At 41.9% G+C, this 22,228-nt stretch overlaps 1 protein-coding gene across 4 annotated transcripts in view; it reads left to right on the top strand.

Annotated features, from left to right (window-relative positions):
• The window catches only part of zip (myosin heavy chain 10), a 169,214-nt gene extending 151,507 nt beyond the window's left edge, over nucleotides 1-17,707 (top strand). For 2 of the 4 annotated variants that reach the window (XM_065217273.1, XM_065217272.1), the window contains 10 exons: nucleotides 4,167-4,187; nucleotides 4,663-4,686; nucleotides 9,261-9,353; nucleotides 9,434-12,173; nucleotides 12,243-12,547; nucleotides 12,803-13,157; nucleotides 13,220-13,629; nucleotides 13,693-14,754; nucleotides 14,826-14,989; nucleotides 16,761-17,707. In XM_065217273.1, coding sequence (XP_065073345.1) covers nucleotides 4,167-4,187; nucleotides 4,663-4,686; nucleotides 9,261-9,353; nucleotides 9,434-12,173; nucleotides 12,243-12,547; nucleotides 12,803-13,157; nucleotides 13,220-13,629; nucleotides 13,693-14,754; nucleotides 14,826-14,989; nucleotides 16,761-16,866 — 5,280 coding nt within the window. In that variant the 3' untranslated portion in view covers nucleotides 16,867-17,707. Of the gene's footprint in view, nucleotides 1-4,166; nucleotides 4,188-4,662; nucleotides 4,687-9,260; nucleotides 9,354-9,433; nucleotides 12,174-12,242; nucleotides 12,548-12,802; nucleotides 13,158-13,219; nucleotides 13,630-13,692; nucleotides 14,755-14,825; nucleotides 14,990-15,085; nucleotides 15,266-16,760 lie in introns of those variants that run through there. The other 2 variants (XM_065217275.1, XM_065217274.1) reach the window with 2 other exon arrangements.
• The last annotated feature ends 4,521 nt before the right edge of the window (nucleotides 17,708-22,228 follow it).

Raw genomic sequence — 22,228 nt, 5'->3', positions numbered from 1 at the left:
TTAAGTTTTGCAATTCCTCCTACATCGGTTAGCGTGAAAAGGGCCATACAAGTTTTGTTTTACACAAGATGATAGGCCCTTCAAATGTTACGTTAGGTAGTGATTAATATAGTAATTGGGAATATGTCCCTCGAATTCATGGATCATTGAAAAATATACAAAAACTAATATGTGGTGATGAGGAATAACGAACAAAGTTTGGTGCACAGGTAAACAAATGAAGCACGCGACGCCTCTGAAACTATTCCTGGTGATCAGTTCAGTACTACACCGTTCGTGATGGCGGAAGTGTTGATGACGCGGATAAGTCGATTTTTACCGAAACATTCGATATAAAGGCTATGGTTTGGCAAGCCATTTGTGAGTCGGCGATCTGGATTCGATTTGCTTAGACTGGTGATGTTTCGGATTAATCGCTTTTTAATAATCGATATTTTCATTTGTTTCCATAACTAGATGGGAATTCATACTCACACCACTTTTCTCATGTACAAATTTCTCGATTTGTTTGAATAGCTTTTATCTCCTTTCGTCGATAAAAAAAAGCAAGAGGTTGTATCCAAGACACGACCGTACATTTGACGTAAGATAACGTGCTCGGTATCAATATTCGGCGACTGTGTTAGGGAAACCACTTTTTCCCATCACAGAAGCGCCTCGTTTTATGATGACAAAATTACGCATTTTTGTGCACAAAACGCACGGAATTTTTAGGACATTCAATACATAATAAAAAAAGAAAAAATTGATTGGAGGAATTTCTTGCTAAAATTTTTTCATTCGCGATGATCAAGAGTGACCTTTTGCCGCGACCGACTTTATCTTTTGAAATTGCACCCCCAATGTTGCAAGAAAAATACATAGTATGTTAGATTTAAACTTATGGGAACTAACATCCGATTGATGATGTTGACAGATATCCAGAAAATACTCTTATACTTTTTTTTATTTTGCGGTGATGTAGGGGAAATGGATGTAAGGTCAACAAGGAATCAAAAATATCTCCAAATGACAAAATGACAAGCGATCAACGAACCGAATGATAACGATATGTCAGAAGTGCAAAGCAATGATGATATAATCTTCTTCGTTCTTTTTCATGACAAGCAGCCCGTGCGACACAACTCACTCGGGGCGGTAGAAGGAAACGAGCAAATTGTTGGAAAACTGCTTCACGAAGTAGAGCCGAAGATGATACACGTGTGTTAATGGGAATTTTTTTGTTATGTCTTTTCTCGATTCATATCAAGCTATGTCCTCATCCGTGTATATTGCAACAAAGCAGGCAAGCAATATATCATTATCCCTTTACCACTCGGATCGAGCTACGTTATAGAGCGAGTTTGTCATGGTAGTCGTAGCAACCATTTTGTCTGTATCGTTGGTTGCTTTATGTGTTTGGATTCGCTGAAGGTCAACATAAATACCCCTAATTTGGGTCCATACATAAATTCAGCAATCGACTAAATTTTCAATAGCGACCAAAAATATCCATTAGTACCGTCTCAATGACGCGTTCAACTAGGTAAAATTGATAAATAGCAGATTTTTAGCGATGGGCCCAATCTTAGATCCATACACCAACATTAGAGCCAATTCCCCCTATATTGCGCTTACTATTAAAATGCAGTTTCACCATGTTTAAAGACAAACATAGGTATGTTGCCAAATGGCAACACTATGCATTTAAGGGTTAACAAATTTATGATGGTCCTGAAAAGGACCGTTTTTGTCGTGATGGCTGAGTAATGCTGAGCTATTGGGGTATTCAATCTAGATGAGGCTGACGAGCTGTATGTTGTATGGAACGAGGGTGACGTGCTAGGCATAGATGGTCCACAGCGACTCACGAAGAGCTACTGAATCCGATCAGTAGCGGTGCGGGTTCTTCCTCCTTCTTCGGTGAATGGACGCTCACTTTCGTTGTGTACTGGTGAACAATTTTCAATGATGATGATGACGACTGATCGTACCCCACCACACACGAAGATTGAATAAGCATCGTTTGGCGGGACCGGATGGAATTCAATTTTGAAATCTGTGTTAGGGAAAGCGCTTTTTGCAGGCAATCGGTGATAATTTTGATCACCATTGCAACAGTTGGACATTTGTGTAATTGTCAATAGTGACCTATTGAAAATTCATAAAGTGTTCATTTAAGCAGATTCGTAGAAAAATTTCAATTCGATTGGCTTGTTTAGAAACCGCGGTCGAATTTGATTTTTTTTTAATTGCACTCCCAATATATTGTCGAAAGACATAATCGTGTGTCAAAAAACCGATTAACTTGAGTGACTCTTATAGTGAGCAAAGTTAAATTTTTGAAATATTCGGTGAGCACTCACCAGTGAATGAAGCCGATTGATGGATAGTGATAGATAAACATCCAGGATAGGATAGGATTAAGCCGAAAGCAAATTTTCGGCGGGATGTTTGGCTCCAAAATGTTTAGGACATTTGGTGGATGTGTCATCAATCACCTTGACTATTATCGCAAGCTGGCCAGCACTTGCTAATGCAGCCTACATCGAGCGCCAGAACGGATTCGCCAAAATTTGTCTTATGGAGGAAAGTTTGCCAAATTTTCTCCCCCTTTTTTTTTTTTCTTCGCGTTTCAAGCTTATTGATTATCGCATATTAGCTTATGGCGTGCTCTCAACTTAGTGTTCTAGATGCCCGTACCATTTTTGCATCATTATAAATGTGTATAAGTACAATCGTTTTCTATGCCCAGGGAGGTTGAGAAATTTTCTAACCAGAAAAATTGTTAAACCGGACTAGGAACCGAACCCACAAACTTCCAGCATGGCCTTGCTTTGCAGCTGCGCCTTTACCGACTGAGCTAAGCGAGACCCTTCCCATACCTGTCCTAAAAAATGACCGTTTCAAGCTGCACTGGAACAGTACCGTAACCACCCAATCGTTATAGTTTACGGCGTGGAGTTGAAGTAATTGTAGGGCTTGTTGGAGGCCCCTGTCGTTCTCTCAGCAACCGGCATTGTGATGAAAACGTTGATGGAAAACGCTGACGATGGAGAAGGAATTACTGGTTATCCAGAAGTCGGTGATATTCAGCACTTTCGCCATCGTCCGAAACGTCATGGGTCATGTATAGTTTGTTTAAATATTTGTTTAGTGTTAAGTAATACCGCGTCATTTTACCGATATGTTGCATCGAAGTAGACTAAAAATAATCTGTCAATTTTTTTTCGGTCATACCGCAAAATAAAATGAATTGCTTTTATTACGTTCAAAATAATCAAATTTTATTTTAAATGGCCTATAAAAATAAAAATAATAAAAAAGATTGGTCATTTGAAAACCTATTTTTCATTCACCATGTTTTTCAACAATTTCTGATAAATTTGCCCATTACTACGATATTTGAAAATATGTTCTGTGATACTTCACATTGAAGTCCGTGCTTGGGAAGCATTTTGTTGCTGTAGTTTGATACTCTATTTCGTCGTTCTGGCTAGGTTAGCACTCGAATTATTGAAAGTTTGTACAAACAGGTCTAGAATAATGTCTGCGCATTACATTGATCCTTCTTCAAGGATAACCTTGAAACTAGCTGATACTGTAAATTAGTGTATAAAATAAAATTATCCTCAATACATAATGTATTCCGTTTAGCTAGGTTTAGCTAGGTGCTAGTCGATGAATAAATGTTCCATGTTCAAACTTTTCCGGTTATTGCTACTAAGTTACTTTAAAATTAAAATTTCTTTATCATTTTCTGTAGATACATTCCTTTTTTATTCTAGTCGTTTATATTTGGGTTTCGTTTTCCCTATGTTTTTCTTCTTTTTAATTTCATATATAAATCCCGAACCACGCTGCTACCGCACGATTGCCACCACCATCAAAATCCTTCCTGCACAATACAAAACAAAATCGACACACATACACTCATACACAAACGCAAACTATGTATCTATTGTTTGCTACTCTCGTTGAAACTTTGTTTTGATAAAACCTGCAAATACACCAACCCTCCTTCACATACAAAAAAACATCCTCTGATACCGTACGCATCACCTTGCTCTTGTTTTGTGGCTGGTGAATGGGCCTGATGAATACGACTACCAATACCAATACCTTTCGAATCTACTACCACTACCAATGCCACCTCTATTGTGATTATCCTCATGCGCGATGAGCAGCCGTCACCAGCACTTATTATTGTAAGTATGACTTTCTCTTATTTCTCACGATCGAAAATATTGATGAAAATAAACCATCCGTCACTAATTATGCTATTGTATTTCCATCTCCATCTCTTCTCGTTTTTGGCACTCTAAATCAAAAAAAAAACACACACACACACAAACACATTTACGCATACCATTGTTCCATCAAACATGTAATCGTACGCGATCGTGTATCGTGTATTGAATCATCATTGAATATTCGTGTGCGAATCGCCTCTGTCTTCCTAATACATACCGCGCGCTGCCTGGCCGAAACCAAACACAATGCGCTATCGCTACAACATAACGCTTCTTCGCAACGCAACAAAATAAAAAACGCAAAACGTGCTGCTACCCTTCGGAAACAATCGAAAAACGAAAACATAAACACATACATACAAACGCACAAACAAACAAACAAACAAAAAACCGAATCGCATTGAAACAAAATAAATAAACGAAACGGCAGGGTGGTCACTCATCAAGCCTATCGGTAATGTATAAGATCAGTTTGGTTTTCCGAATTCTGTTCCTGTTGTTTTCGGTTTTGTAGTTAGAGTTTGGTTGGAAAGTAGTGTAATTTTTTTTTTATTTGAACTCTGATTTTGCGTTTTCAAACTAACCTCACTTTCAAACAACGGTCATTTCGATGTACCTGCTGTTACTAAACGAATGGATTTGGTTATGTATTACTAAATATTGGCTTATGTAGGAATAGAACGAAATATTATGATTTTTTTTTTCATTTGATTAACACTCGGAACACGATGCCTCCGGTAAAATGTGTAACGGCAATCTTGCAATGTTTAAAAAATCGTAGCTCAGTCATTTATTGACGATTTTTAAATCTTTCGGCGCCGTTTGAAACTACAGACTTTGCTGTAAATGGATTAGAAATCTATCGTTAAATTGCTGAACAATGATTTTTCAAAAAAATTCAATTTTCCGTTACACATTTTACCGGAGGCATCGTGTTCGAAGTGTTAAACTTCACTCTATTTATGGCACACATTCTTTCGACAAGTACCCCGAAATGCTGCAAGTTGTTCACAGACTGACAGACGCTACACTTGAAAAAAAATATAGTGTGGATTTCTTGATTAACTAAGAAAGGTTTTCGAGACATCTAACATCCCCTTAAACAATTGATTTTGAAAGGTTGAGAATATTAAAACAATTTCGAGCAGAAAGTGTTAGATGTGGCCAAGCATGGTAAAAAGTAAAGACATCATATCAAGAAGACTGGCAACTTTGCCAAAATCCAAATGACAGATTCAGTAGCGCTACGCTTGAACAAAGATGGAAGCAACGTATAGATAAATGCGGGAGCCTGTCCCATAGCGGTCTTATGATAAAACGGAAGAGTTTCCTGCTAGTCTTGTTGATATGTTGTCTTCGCAAAAAGTCGTTCACTCAGGCGAGCACCAAAGTAACAAAATATTTAAAAAAATATGCCACCAAGCAAGTGTTACAGCACGTAGATTGAGAACTAACAGTGTAGTAGCACGAAACAGACGAGAAATGGAAAGAATGTGAGAAAACGTTCTCTTTCTAGTGCAAACCCAGTTCAATACGAACAAACTGATTCTGCGGTTGACTCGTTTTTGGCTCAGTGATAGTAACAGTTGGATAGTTTACGACATAATATAGTCACTAGATGGCGCTTATATACACATTATACAGATCCTGCTCATATAAATGTTTCCCGTCTTCAGCGAAGTTGATCAGATGAACAAAGCCTATGCTGAGGTAAAGAGTTTAGTTCAGAATTCACTCACCAGGCAACTCTAGTGTGACATTGATTTTGAATTGAGTGCCCTAACTTAACATCTTGACTAGATAGAATGTTCCCGTGTTGGGCAAAGTTTTTCAGATAAACAAGACCTATTTTATGATAAGGAATTTAGTTCAGGATCACTCACAAGACAGCACTTGTGTTCATAATGTATTGTTTGCCCTAACCTAACATATTTACTAGATAGAAGGTTACCGTCTTCGATAAAGTTGTTCAAATGGACAAGACCTATCCTAAAGTAATGAGTTAAGTTAATAATCCACACATCAGGTGGTGCTAGTGTGCCATACTAGCACTACCTGGTGAGTGAATTATGAACTATACTTTTTACTATAAGATAGGTCTTGTCCATCTGAACAACATTATAGAAGACGGAATCCTTCTATCTAGTCTATATGTTAAGTTAGAGCAAACAATGCAAATTGAATGTCATACTAGCGCCGCCTGGTGAATTAATTTTAAGCTAAACTCTTTACCATAAAATAGTTCTTGTTCATCTGAAAAGCTTTGCCAAAGACAGGAACCTTTTATCTAGTCAAGATGTTAAGTAAGAGCCAACAATTCAAAATTAATGTCACACTAGCGCCATCTGATGTGTGAATTCTGAACTAAACTCATTACCTTAGGATAGGTCTTGTTCATCTGAACAATTTTATCCAAGACGGTATCTATCTAGTACAGTCAACTTTCGCTCGTTGGGCTAAACCCGTAACCCGCTTAGTGAAAGACTTTCGTTAGTAGGGCTGAGCTGTCAAGCTGAAAATTGATTGAGGGATACACCGATTGTTTATTATCATCACAATACTTTAGCAACTATCCAATTGTTCGAACATGAGTCCCTCGAAAATGAATCAGCACTGTCAGAAATGACGTTTGACTTCGATTTAGGTTGACTGCAGCCCAACTAACGGGAGCTCAACTAAAACGTAGCCCACTTAAGCATAGCCCAAGGAGCGAAATTTGACTGTACATATATTAAGCTAGGGTAAGCAATTAACTATGTATGTTACACTAACACAGCCTTGTGAGTGAATTCTGAACTAAACTCTACCATAAATTCGGGAACCTTCTATCAAGTCAAGATGTTAAGTTTGGTCAAACAATTAAACATGAATGCCACACTAGCGATGCCTGATGTGTGAATTCTGAACTAAATTCTTTACCTTAGGTCCTTAGGATAGGTCTTAACCATTTGAACAACTTTACCCAAGCCGGGAGCCTTCTAGCTAGTTCATATGTCAGGTTAGGGCACGTTATTCAAAATTAATGTCAAGCTAGCGCCACATGGTGAGTGAATTCTGTATTAAGCTCTTTACCATATGTTAGGCTAAGGCAGACAATGAAAAATTAATGTCACACTGGCACCGCCTGGTGAGTGAATGCTGAGCTGAACTCTTTACCATAAAATAGGTCTTGTTCATCTTAACAACTTTTTCGAAGGCGGGAAACTTCCCTAATAAAAAAAATACTATACCCGAACGATATCCCAAATAATAGAAAACTAATCCACAAATGGTTTGGATCATGCGCTGAACTCGTCGTTAAGCAAAATAACCATACACATTTTATTAGGGTTCTATCTAGCCAAGAAGTTAAGTTAGGGCAAATAATTCTAAATGAATGTCACACTAGCGCTGCCTGGTGAGTGAGTTCTGAACTAAACTCTGTATCTTAGGATTGATCTTGACCTTCTGAACAACTTTACTGAAGATGGAAATCTTCTATCTAGTCAAGATGTTAAGTTAGGGCAAACAATTCTAAATGAATGTCACACTAGCGCTGCCTGGTGAGTGACTTCTGAATTAAACTCTAACTCAAGACAGATCTTGTTCATCTGAACATCTTCCCTAAATAGTACGTTTAGACTACAGAGTTATAACGCTTGTCAAATAATTGCAACATAGAAACCACCATCAAGACAGCGCTATCACATGTTATAACTCTGTAGTCTGAACAAGGCATAAGACGAGAACCATCCATATAAGCAAGATCTGTAGATATCGTTATATAATGTGTATTTAGAAGGCGCAACTTGATAATTTTCGTTTTAGCGCCATCTAGTGAGTAAATTTTGTCATAAACTATCCATAGTTAAACATCTTGGAGGTTCCCGTAAATTAGCGTTACCAGACTAAATAGCATCATAAAAACAAATGTCAGACTAGGATTTCTTCGATTTCCATGAAACTTTGCGCTGTTGTTCGCTATGGGCAATCAATCAAATTTGGTCTGGACTTAGGCCATCGGCAATGGTCAGCATTATTTTGCAAAATGGCGTATTTGATATTATCCAATAAATCAAGGCATGGAACCGTCCCTTCTTATCTAAATGTCGTCTGAGACGAAGATATATGAAAATATAGTTCTATTAAGCTTTCATAAAGGCCTAAGTCGCAAATTTTGCCAAATTTCTCCAGTACGCTAACTTGCCTGAGTAAACCACCACGATGATTGTGTAGGGGGAGAGTGAATTACGAGAAATTTGCGGAAGAATCCATTGTTTACGTTTGTGACTTAACCACTGAACTACTGGACCGATTGCTTTGATCAAAAGGTCAAATGAAAGATTTTTAAATCTAGACTAAAGTAATAATATTAATTGTGAAACACTTGTAAAACACTGATTGTAATCGATTTTCATGGTCTCGGCACTATTACATGTTATATTTTTTCATGATAATTTGGACTTTTTGACACAACATGTCAGAAACTCAGCGATGTATGTTTTTTCGTTCCTGAGCTACAATTTTTATAAAAAATATTGTTTTTAGTTTTAACTTAATATTTTTGAAAATAACCCAATCAGCAGTATTTCGATACAAAATCAATGTAATAATAAAAGTCAAAAACATTTCCACCATTATTCCCGTTTTCAATCAAAACAGATTTCCCACACAAAAACGTTGTTTTGAGCATATTTTCCGCCATTTAAAACTAGTCGAGTTTTTTTTTTAGGAACAACCAACATACAGATAATTTTTATGCAAGCATTCGATTGACCATAACCATAACCAAAAAATAATCCAAATAACTTTTAGAATCGCACACGACAGATTCGACCACACTGCAGCAAAACGTTTGCATCAAATGACATGACAGCTCTTATGAACTAAATTTAAGCATGTTCAAATTAATTCTGATTTCAATAACACACCAGTAATGCACTAACCGAAATGCCAATTTCCATTTTTCTCATAACCTAAAAAAATCCCAAACAAACAAAATTGTTAATTGCCAGTTTACTACATCGTTTCTTTCCTCCGATTGTGCAGGGAGAACTGGAACAGCAACTCCTGCAAGCCAACCCCATTCTGGAAGCCTTCGGTAATGCCAAAACCGTGAAGAACGACAACTCGTCCCGATTCGTAAGTATCCTCCCACGATCTACCTTCTACAAGCAACAACCAACACAAATCAACAACTCTCCCTCCATCCTCCCCACCAGGGTAAATTCATCCGGATAAACTTCGACGCCTCGGGGTACATCTCCGGTGCCAATATCGAGACCTACCTGCTCGAAAAGTCCCGTGCCATTCGCCAAGCGAAAGATGAACGTACATTCCACATTTTCTACCAGCTGCTGGCCGGGGCGTCGCCCGAGCAGCGCGAAAAGTTCATCCTGGATGACATCAAAACCTACCCGTTCCTGTCGAATGGGAGCCTTCCGGTGCCCGGTGTCGACGACCACATAGAGTACCAGGCCACAGTCAAGAGCATGAACATCATGGGCATGACCGAGGATGACTTCAACTCAATCTTCCGCATCGTCAGCGCAGTGCTGCTGTTCGGTTCGATGAAGTTCAAGCAGGAGCGCAGTTCCGATCAGGCCACCCTGCCGGACAATACGGTCGCACAAAAGATCGCCCACCTGCTGGGGCTGAGCGTGACGGATATGACCAAGGCCTTCCTGACGCCCCGGATCAAGGTGGGCAGGGACTTTGTCACCAAGGCACAAACCAAGGAACAGGTCGAATTCGCGGTGGAAGCCATAGCGAAGGCATGCTACGAGAAGATGTTCAAGTGGCTGGTGAATCGCATCAACCGATCCCTGGATCGAACGAAACGTCAGGGCGCTTCGTTTATCGGTATTCTCGATATGGCCGGTTTCGAAATCTTCGATCTGAACTCGTTCGAGCAGTTGTGCATCAACTACACGAACGAGAAACTGCAGCAGCTGTTCAACCACACGATGTTCATTCTGGAACAGGAAGAATATCAACGGGAAGGAATCGAGTGGAAGTTTATCGATTTCGGACTGGATCTTCAGCCAACGATCGATTTGATCGACAAACCTGGTGGCATCATGGCCCTGCTGGACGAAGAATGCTGGTTCCCCAAGGCAACGGATAAGACGTTCGTGGAGAAACTGGCCACCGCCCATACCATGCATCCTAAGTTTATGAAGACCGACTTCCGAGGAGTGGCCGATTTTGCCGTCGTGCATTACGCCGGAAAGGTCGATTATTCAGCTACCAAGTGGTTGATGAAGAACATGGATCCACTGAACGAGAACATCGTTTCGCTTCTGCAAGGTTCACAGGATCCGTTCGTTTGCCAGATCTGGAAGGATGCCGAAATCGTTGGAATGGCCCAGCAGGCTCTCACGGACACCCAATTCGGAGCCCGCACTCGCAAGGGTATGTTCCGGACGGTTTCCCATTTGTACAAGGAACAGCTGGCCAAGCTAATGGACACCCTTCGCAACACCAACCCGAACTTTGTCCGTTGTATCATTCCGAATCACGAGAAGCGTGCTGGCAAGATCGATGCTCCGCTGGTTCTGGATCAGCTGCGCTGCAATGGTGTCCTCGAGGGTATCCGTATTTGCCGCCAAGGTTTCCCGAATCGTATTCCGTTCCAGGAGTTCCGACAGCGATACGAACTACTCACTCCGAACGTCATCCCGAAAGGTTTCATGGACGGTAAGAGGGCATGCGAGCAGATGATCAAGGCCCTCGAGCTGGACAACAATTTGTACAGGATCGGTCAGTCGAAGATTTTCTTCCGAGCGGGAGTGTTGGCGCATCTTGAAGAGGAACGTGATTACAAGATCACGGACTTGATTGTCAACTTCCAGGCGTACTGCAGAGGTTTCCTAGCTCGTCGCAACTATCAGAAGCGACTGCAGCAGCTGAATGCCATCCGGATTATTCAGCGAAACTGTGCGGCTTACCTAAAGCTACGCAACTGGCAGTGGTGGAGATTGTACACCAAGGTGAAACCACTGCTGGAAGTTACCAAGCAGGAGGAAAAGCTGGTCCAGAAGGAAGACGAGCTAAGGCAGATTCGAGACAAGCTGGATAACTTGTCCAGGAGTTCACAGGAATATGAAAAGAAGTTCCAGACAGCGATAGAAGAAAAGACGCATCTAGCGGAACAACTGCAAGCGGAGATTGAATTGTGCGCTGAAGCGGAAGAAGGTCGCGCTAGGTTAGCTGCTCGCAAGCAGGAATTGGAAGAGCTGATGCAAGATTTGGAAGCTCGTATTGAAGAGGAAGAGGAACGTGTCAATGCCTTATCGAGTGAGAAGAAGAAGCTTCAGATCAACATCCAGGATCTAGAAGAGCAGTTGGAGGAGGAAGAAGCTGCCCGGCAGAAGTTGCAGCTGGAGAAGGTGCAGTTGGATGGCAAGCTAAAAAAGATGGAGGAAGATGTAGCCTTAACGGAAGATCAAAACCATAAACTTTCGAAGGAGAAGAAGATTCTGGAGGAACGTGCCAACGATTTGTCTCAGACTCTCGCCGAAGAGGAAGAGAAAGCCAAACATTTGGCCAAGCTGAAAGCGAAGCATGAATCGACAATCGCCGAATTGGAGGAACGTTTGCTCAAAGATCATCAGCAACGTCAGGAAGCGGATCGTTCCAAGCGGAAGATTGAGACCGAAGTGGCTGACCTCAAGGAACAAATCAACGAGCGTCGCGTGCAGATTGAGGAAATGCAACAGCAGTTGATCAAGCGCGAGGAAGAACTGGCCCAGACGCTGGTGAGGATCGACGAAGAATCGGCTGCGAAGGCAAGTGCCCAGAAGGCCCAGCGCGAGCTGGAGTCGCAGCTGGCGGAAATCCAAGAGGATTTGGAAGCGGAGAAGCTGGCTCGTTCGAAGGCCGAGAAGCAGAAGCGTGACTTGAACGAAGAGCTGGAGGCGCTGAAGAACGAGCTGCTGGACTCGCTGGATACCACTGCAGGTAAGTTGTCGCAATGTTTGTTTTAGCAGAATACATATAATCGCTGTTGTTCTATAATGACTTCCACAGCTCAGCAAGAACTGCGCTCCAAGCGCGAACAGGAAGTGGCCACTCTGAAGAAGACCCTAGAAGACGAATCAGGCAACCACGAGAGTCAAGTATCCGATATGCGCCATAAGCACGCTCAGGAGATTTCCTCCATCAACGAGCAGCTGGAGAGTATCAAGAAGATCAAGGGTGGACTGGAGAAGGCCAAGCAAACGCTGGAAGCCGAGAACGCCGATCTGGCTACCGAGTTGAGGAACGTGAACCAATCCCGACAGGAGAATGACCGTCGCCGGAAGCAAGCCGAGACGCTAATTGCCGAGTTGCAGGTATGCCCGTGTGCTAGAACTAAGTTGATTATGATAATCTCTTCGGTTACTACTTTCGTTTGTACGATATCTTATAAGTTCCGCTTCGATTTTTCTCGCATGCAAACAAACGAATCTTTTGTTTTCTTACATCTTGATTTGTTGTTTTCAAAGGACCAAGTTGAGTATTTGCACGTACGGTTTCTAGTTCATATGGATCTGTTCATGGCGAGCAGTCGTTTGCTAGTGCGACTAATGTGTCTCTTCTTTTACAAGGTTAAACTGGCAGAAGTGGAGCGCACGCGGGTGGAACTGCAGGACAAGGTGACCAAGCTGCAGCAAGAGACGGAGAACATTACCCAGCAGCTGGACGAGGCCGAACTCAAGGCCTCGGCAGCGATTAAGAGTGCCAGCAACATGGAGAGTCAGTTGACGGAAGCGCAGCAACTGCTGGAGGAGGAAACTCGCCAGAAGTTGGCACTGAGCTCGAAGTTACGGCAGATTGAAAGCGAAAAGGAAGCCCTCCAGGAGCAGCTCGAGGAGGATGAGGAAGCAAAGAAGAACTATGAGAAGAAGTTGGCCGAACTGAACTTCACCATTCAGGACATGAAGAAGCGATCGGAGGAAGATTGTAAGTATTTTCTCGTATGTGTATCTGTAGGGAAAATCTGAAATGCGTTTTGCAAAAAATAGCCGACCTTGCCAAGGAGCTCGAGGAGTCCAAGAAGAAGATGAACAAGGACATCGAAACGCTGCAACGGCAGATTCAGGAACTGCAGGCAGCCAACGATCGGTTGGACAAGAGCAAGAAGAAGATTCAATCGGAGCTGGAGGATGCCACCATCGAGCTGGAGACCCAACGCACCAAGGTTCTGGACCTGGAAAAGAGACAGAAGAACTTCGACAAGGTCCTTGCCGAAGAGAAGGCCGTCAGCGAGCAGCATGCCCAGGAGCGAGACGCCGCTGAACGGGAAGCTCGCGAGAAGGAGACCAAGGTGTTGTCGTTGACGAGAGAACTGGATGAAGCGTACGAGAAGATCGACGATCTGGAAACCAAACGGAAGGCACTGCAGAACGAGCTAGATGAGTTGGCTAATACACAGGTTCGTGGCTGGTAGGCTTCATTCAAAGATAATATATACTGACAATATTTGTATCTATTGCAGGGAACAGCTGACAAGAACGTGCATGAACTGGAGAAGGCCAAGCGAGCGCTTGAAAGTCAACTGGCCGAGCTGAAGGCACAGAACGAAGAACTAGAAGATGACCTGCAGCTTACCGAGGATGCCAAACTGCGACTGGAAGTCAACATGCAAGCCCTACGAGCACAATTCGAGCGGGACATCCAGGCCAAGGAAGAACAATCGGAAGAGAAACGTCGTGGTCTGGTGAAGGCACTTCGCGATCTGGAAGCCGAGCTGGACGAGGAACGTAAACAGCGAGCCGCTGCCGTGGCTGCCAAGAAGAAACTCGAAGGTGACTTAAAGGACATTGAAGCCACCCTGGAGATGAACAATAAGATCAAGGAAGACGCTCTCAAGCAGGCCAAGAAGCTACAAGCTCAGGTCAAGGATGCCATCCGGGACGCCGAAGAAGCTAAGGCTGCTAAGGAGGAATTAGCGGCCGTTAGTAAGGAAGCCGAGCGCAAGGTGAAAGCTTTGGAAGCGGAAGTCATGCAACTGTCCGAGGACTTCTCCAGTTCGGAACGAGCAAGAAGGGCAGCCGAAGCTGAACGGGACGAACTGCTGGAAGAAATCAACTCCAACTCGAACAAGGGCTCCTTGATGATCGACGAGAAGCGACGGTTAGAGGCACGAATCGCCACCCTCGAGGAAGAACTGGAAGAGGAACAATCCAACGCCGAATTGTTGGTCGATCGCAACCGCAAGGCACAACTCACCATCGAACAGCTCACCACCGAACTGCAGGCCGAGAAATCAAACTCGCAAAAGTACGAAAACGTCAAGACCGGTCTGGAACGGCAAAACAAGGAACTGAAGGCCAAACTGTCCGAGCTGGAAACCGCCCAACGCACCAAGGTGAAAGCTGCCATGGCCAGTATGGAGGCCAAGATTGCCAACCTCGAGGAGCAGTTGGAGAACGAAACCAAGGAACGACTCACCGGTCAGAAGTCGAACCGCAAGCTTGAGAAGAAGATCAAGGAACTGACGATGAATATCGAAGACGAGCGACGACACGCCGACCAGTACAAGGAGCAGATCGAGAAGGTAATTTGCAGTTTTATCTTTGCAGACAATGATCAAAATTTAAAAAAAAATCGCTTCTTTCTTCTTTATAGATGAACAACCGCATGAAGATCCTGAAGCGAAATCTCGACGAAGCGGAGGAGGAAATCCAGAAGGAGAAGACTCAGAAGCGCAAGGCCCAGCGAGAGTACGAGGATATGCTGGAGAGTCATGAAGCGCTCACACGGGAGGTCAACTCACTCAAAACGAAGCTGAGGTAAGTCTTTTTAAGCACTTCGTACATCTTATTTTGTTTTCCTCAATTTCTCAAAGACGAAAGGATCTAATTTTTTTTCTGCAATTCTACATTCAGTGCAAAGTGAGATTACGCACAACTTGCTCAACATCGCCACCTCGTGTATAAATGATTTTAAGTGAAACAAAGCAAACAAACGGAGCAATTGTTGCGCGAATTCTACAACTATGTAAGCTGTATCTGTGTTGATCCTGTTTAGTGTGATAGGGATACCTACTTTAGTTCTTACTGTTAGAGATTCTTTATTAGCCAACGGACAGGTAATTCGGAATCCCTCAAATGATCGAGTGTGCATTCGCAACCCTGTTCTCCTGCTCTGCAATCCAATAACCCAAATTCTACCAGATACACTGCTGCACGAGTCCCCACATGTGTGATTTATATACCTAGATACTAAACGGTTGTCTTTACTACGAACTAATATCTCGCTGCATGTGTTTCCTGTAGTTGTACCGCTTCCAAGCGAACTAGCTTTTCCCGTTTGTAGGCTGTCTAACTTGTTTAAACTTTACGGTGAATCTTTTTGTTTTGTGCTAGGACTGTACCCAGTTCGGCCCACTTATAAAAAAAAAGCTTTCCGGTGCCGAAAGTCTTTCAAACAATTTTACCGGGGGCCGATGAGGTCTTCTGATGTTTCCTGGGTGGTGATTTACCGTGTGTTTTCTCCTGTGAAATTCTTCAAACTAGTTTTGTTTTTGCCAGCACCAGCCGCTCGGCCTCCTCTTCGTTAATTTCCCACTGAGGTTGGGTCTCACTTTGTGTGGGCAATGCTCGTTGGTGATGTTGTAGTTGAAGAAACGGCTCTTCCTCACATAGATAGGATACCATCTAATCGCGCGTTGGTGCATTTCACCAAGCACTATAAAGACGGTCCCCCCTGCTCGTTGATCGTGCCCCAGCTCTGGTAGAAAGTAGCCATTCTATGTCCGCTTGTTCATACCTTCCATTCTGTTAAGCAAACTTCTTGCAGCCCTGGGACTCTTCAAAGATGGGGGATTGAAGCATATCTCGTTTCTGTTTGCGCCTGGTTGTAATCATATTCCTTCAACTCCGAATCATCTCCCAAATTCTTACCTCCGCAAATCTAGGATAAAATCCATCGATACCCGGTTAGGGATAATTGACCGTACATATTTACTTCTTTGAACACGAGGAGTTCATTCTCTTTCACTTTGAATTTGCTATGCATTAATTGTGCTTCCCCTTCATTAGAACGATTCTAAACTATCCATGTGGTATGTGTAGAGCCCCTAAAATGCTACGACATATTCTAAATCCTTTTTTCTTGTTCCCTTTCTTTCACATGGCTGTTCTCATCCGAATGTAGCCTGTTTTTCAAAATAGTGGGGAGTGTGTTTGGGGCATGAATCTCGTTTGTGTCATTCTGTTTTTCACAAAAAAAAGCATTTGTGTTTAAAACCATCATAACAGCTGTCTTACATGTAATCTCAAAGAAATGAAGTGACTATAACCATAGAGATAACATTCCCAACACGGATATACCAACAGGAGCTATTCAAACGCCAAAAAAAGATAGTGTCTACAGATTGGGTTGAATCCCTTTAGAGACCTAGAATCGATCAACCCAAACAAAACACCAATAACCAACAACCCCCTCTAGTTACCAGCCAACGTTAACAGTGTGTGCGTTTTTGGATCGAAATATTCTTGGACGGAGACTTGAAAAAATACCTAACATTCTCTCCCTTGCATCGCATTATCCAAATTCCAGACGCGGCGGCCTCGGCGTGAGTTCGTCCCGGCTTACGACCCCGAAGCGCGAAAACGACTCGCTGGTCCAGGATGAGTCTCTCGATGGCGAGGACAACAGCAACTGACGACTGACGAGCACGTCTTCCAAATATCTTTCCAACTACTATTAGAAAGAAAGAGAGACCGGAAACGGGGAAAACGGCAGAACCATTAAAGCATGAGTTTATCAGCAACCAGCAGCAGCAGAACCGAGATTGAGCGAATGAGAGCGCGTGTCTTTTTTACTTGAAAATAAAAATGCAAAAAAAAGCAAAACCCTTATCGAGAGTATGTGCGAGAGACGAGCGATGCTAGACGTGGAAAAGGAAATTCATTCTTTGTTGTATTAAATATTCGGTATAAATCTTATTGAGGTTGGTCAGGGAAATGCGATGTTTGATCCCTCAACCGGGGTAGCTCGCCTTCCTGGTCTTCCTTTTTGCATGTATTTAGGAGGAAGAATAACGAAATAGCAGCGGGGATGATCGAGTGCCCGCAGTTGGAGAGAGGAGGTAATGAAGAAAACGTATTTAGCGAATAAGTAACCAGAACATTTTCCTAAATCAAAACACGCAAGCAAATAATGATAAAAATCTACACACATAAATCGACCGTTAGAAAACTCCATAAAAATTACCATTTCATAGACTAGCATTGTACCCGAAAATGTATCCGTGTAACTTACAAGTTAAAAAAAGCAAACAAATCAATCATATTTGGCGGAAAATTATAAAATAGCAAACAGCAAGATAATAACGGCAAGCGATCAGAGGGACACATTTTTACAAAAAAGGAAATCGAAAATCAGTATGTTTTATGCTTTCAAGAATGGGAAGGAAAAGGAATCAACATAACAATTGAACCGATGAGCATTTAAATACGTTTATATATGTTACGAAAATTTATTGTTTTTAATTATTATTATTATTATTAAAATAATTAACGCCTATTTTTCTTTATTATTATTTGTCGTCATTAAGTTTCCGCATCTTAAAAATTTCCTTTTCTTAATGTTTCGAATAATGACAAGAAAAACAAAAGATAACAACGCAACACCAACACACAAATACACAAACACACTCACACACAATTACACATACGAAGTAATTCCATTCTTTCTAAAACACACACATACATACACTCTTCTTCTTGAAAATCAAACAGACAAAATAGAAGAAAGAGAAAAAAAAATATATCAGAAAACAACCCTCGCCCGGTTTTGATGAGCGGGAGAAACACGAACGAAGAAGAAGATGAAAAAAAACGGTAGCTGCCTAAGGAGTAAAGTTCGCTTTTTTATATTAATTAACAAGAAAGTCTCTAGTTGAAACAGAAAAACCCGTTAAATAAAAAAGATATTGCTATTGAAAATTAAACTGCGAGGCGTTGTTTTTTCCCGATGACAGCCACCACTTCCGCTGACAGCTGCTGGCATCCCGTCGGTGGTGCGGTTCGATGTAAGATCCATCACTTCATTGGGTCCTAAGTAACATTGCTCGATTCTCTTCATCGACTTTCTCTTTTGTTAATTTTGAGTACAGAACCGTTTCCTGTCGTATAAGATGCTAGATAATAGCTTTTTCCATCGATCTGTGGCTGAAAATAGCTGGGAATGTCTTAACGTGGCCGTGACGGTGCAAATAGGAAGTCGACGTTACTTCGGATCTAATCAAGGGGTAGGCCACTCACCACAGTGTGCCAAAAACACAGTAGGACACACCATGGCTCACTCATTTGGCACTCATGGTACATATTTTTGTGATGTCTGTAGTAACTGGCATCACTGCATTATTTCTGCGCATGCGCAGTGAGGATGTGTCAAAATTTGATTGTTGACACAAATAATTTCGCCGGAGCCTCCAACTCACCCTTACCACAGAGAACAGACGTCCAACTTCGGTCAGAAACTTGGTCTCGGTCAGACGACCGGGTGGATATAATATGAATCTTTGAAAGCCAACGCAGGAGTACAGAAACTGCGACGGAATGGGGAAGTTTATGCACTTCTGTATTGACTTCCTAATGTTTCACGGATTTTTAAGCAAAACATTAACTAACATTGCCTGCTGTAGAGCATAGATACGCTATCCGGCACACCAACAGAACTAATCAGCCGAATCACATAGAAGCATTTAACGCTCAACCTGCGTTCAGGATTGATTAAAAAAGAATCACTGCTACTCCGCCACTAAAAATTTTAACCTCAGTCGTCGAAAAAAAATCATTAAAAATTAATCCAAAATATATTAATTATATAGCAGTAAATGTTGTTTTTATAAATTTTCCTTGAAAGTTTCACCATCGACATCATCGAATATCGAAAGGCTGTGCGGCGACGTGGAAAGTCCCGTGGTGTTAGCATCTCCTGATTTTCTCTCTAAATTTTCCACTTTCGACCAATTTGGCGCTAGTATCGATAAATTTTCTGTTGAAAATTGCCACTTGGCGCTACTAGCACTTAGTGTCTAGTGTAATTTGTCCAACGCCAGCGCCATCATGTTGTCAAAGAGGATTTTTAAGTGGGGAAGTCGCCGTTAATGGCGCAGAAGTCAAATAGGAATCCTTACACAAGTTTTTAGAGAAATTTTGTTCCAGCCTCCATGTCTGTTCTCTGTGCTACAACTTTGCTGAAGATCGTTTCTATGTAAAACGAGACAGGAAAAAGTTATTAATTATTTAAGAGATTGGTAAACTTATGACACGATCAAGCAGCTGCTCTGTAGCACAGAGAACAGACATGGAGGCTCGAACAAAATTTCTCTAAAAACTTGTGTAAAGATTCCTATTTGACTTAAGCGCCACTAACGGCGACTTCCCCACTTAAAAACCCTCTTTGACAACATGATGGCGCTGGCGTTGCACAAATTACACTAGACACTAAGTGCTAGTAGCGCCAAGTGGCAATTTTCAACAGAAAATTTATCGATACTAGCGCCAAGTTGGTCGAAAGTGGAAAATTTATAGAGAAAATCAGGAGATGCTAACACCACGTAACGGCGACGTTCCCACTTATTTTACACAAGTTTCTGACCGAGCTTGAACGTCTGTTCTCTGTGTCTGTAGGCAACACTGTATTTTGCAGTGTGACATAGTAGCCATGATTTGTGTGTCCTATTCAACAGATTCAACACCCCAGAAACACCAATGTTGCCTGCTGAGCAGTTGATTGAGCATGATCATAAGACATCAGCGCATTGAACCATTGATAACTTTCGATCCTTGCACTTAATCAAAAAGTGGTCTTGAGTAAAGTTGTAGCTGGGAAAAATTCCTACAAGTACAGTTGAAAGCTTTTGAAGCAGACCGATATGGTGAATTATTAGATAGACATGAGCAAAAATCTTGGTTTTACCATAGTAATTCCCATACAAACTTCAAATGGTTTGTGCCATCTCAGTTTCTCACCAAATGGGTTCAAATTTTGAGAGGTTAGTCAGGATCCGATTTGGAATAGTTTAATTTTGCATCACTCTAGTGACCACCCTTTGGAATCTAATGCATTGTTCAGTTTGAATTATGAAGTTTTATATAGAGCAAGATGACAATTCTAGATAGAGCTGGAATTAGGGCGTAACAGCTTTTTGACACTCAAGGCTCGCCCAAGCAAATCATTATCACTATCAGGTAGGGGAAGTCTTCCCCTAACCGATGGTTTTGTTGGTTTGCGTTGGCGCGCCTTGAATTCCTAGAAATCATCGGGAAGTCATTGTTTACAAAAGCTGTTAGGCCCTAATTCCAGCTCTATCTAGAACTGACAATATGCGGATGACTGCATTGTAACAGGAAAAGCGTGGAGCAAAATGATGAGTCGATACTTGAAGCCTCTGACTGTAATGCGTTGAACGATTTATTATGGCGCGATACACAACATACGTTACGCAGAAATTCGCATTTTGAAATCCACCCTCCCTCCCCTCACTGTAACAATAAGTAACTGTAGCCCCGTATCGTGGGTAGATCACCTTTTCGTGGTACGTTACGGGATGTAAGATCTACCACCGATTCCTAGTCCGAACTGCTTCAATCTAGGGAACAGGATTTTTCAGTAATCAAAGGAACACATCTTATTCCTTGTTACTTTTTATGTCTTGTTGATAGTGACAAGACTCGGCTTTGTCCACCGAGGATGATCTTGAAACAAGAAAAAAAAAGTTAGTCTTCTTCTATGTGATTCCTATCTTCTATTCGTTGTTCCCTAGTTTGAAGTGATTAAGACTAGGGTTCTGATGCATGGTCATTACCGGTGTCATTGTTTAATTTTGTTGCTAAGGAATCCAATTTTGACTGACAAAGGGGCGCGCCTTTGGAGGGTGTTTCAACACTCCGAAGGGTATAAAGAGCGGGACCTTTCAATTAGAGTCGGATCCTTGCGATAAATGCAAGAATGACAACTGTAAAAACATCGAATACTTCATCATTTCTCAATAGTGATGCAGCAATGATGATTATGATGGTCCCACCTCTTACCCCTACAAAGGTTTGAGCTGGACGATTTATCTTTAAGATAATTAAATCTGACAACTTAACCAGATTTAGTAAACAAAATCGAACTGATTACAGTTACAGATATAAATTCCCTCTAGAGTTCACAGTTGCTTCACAGCGATATAAATGTGGAAAAGCTCAGGCGTCCACCTCTTATGGGGTGTTTACACTTATGCTATTTCACTAGCGCTAATGAGTCAGCTGCTAGCAAAAAAGCTCACCAGCATAATGTAAACAGAGTCTACCAGCATGAGATTTCAGGAGCAATTGAAATTCGTGCTAGTTGACTAGTACACTAGCGCTAGCAAATTCGCACAGATATAAACACCCCATTAGTTCGCCTTGTTGCCCACCTAAAATATTCCTAAGTATTACTCCCAAATCTTTGACCTGGCTAATCCTCTCTAATGTTTGCCCGGAAATGGAATAATCAAATATTATCAGGTTTTGTTTGCGGTGAAATGATATCACATTGCACTTTTTGATGCTGAGCACCAACTCTGCATACGATCCACAATCAGCTACAACTCCTCACAATCAGCGATGCAATTGATAACCACATACATTTTGACATCGTCAGCGTAGAAAAGCCGGCATCCAGGTGGCAGTAGACACGAAAGCTCATTGACGAAAAGCGAAAACAGAAGGGGTCCCAGATTACTTCCTTGGGGAACGCCGGAAACGTTCGTGAACACTTCAGAACGAGAAGGTCCATTCTAAGCGAACGGTTCGTTAGGTAAGGTTTGAACTACGAGATGAAAGATGCAGACACTCCGAGTTTCTCAAGCTTGCTCTAACAGGGTGTCGACTACCTGAAAAAACCTGGAAAATCAGGGAATTCATTTTTGGACCTGGAAAATCAGGGAATCTCAGGGAATTTCATTCGAATTCAGGGAAATATTTCTTAATCACAGAAGTATGACTTAATTTGCTAGTTTAAAACAACTTGATTACTCGGTGTAG

This window comes from Ochlerotatus camptorhynchus, unplaced genomic scaffold, assembly GCF_037179485.1.
Source record: "Ochlerotatus camptorhynchus isolate MF236.1 unplaced genomic scaffold, CSIRO-AGI_Acam_v1.1 ptg000071l, whole genome shotgun sequence".
Classification (NCBI taxonomy): domain Eukaryota; kingdom Metazoa; phylum Arthropoda; class Insecta; order Diptera; family Culicidae; genus Ochlerotatus; species Ochlerotatus camptorhynchus.
Note: the sequence above shows the minus strand (reverse complement) of the source record. Positions and strands in the feature narration are given on the sequence as shown.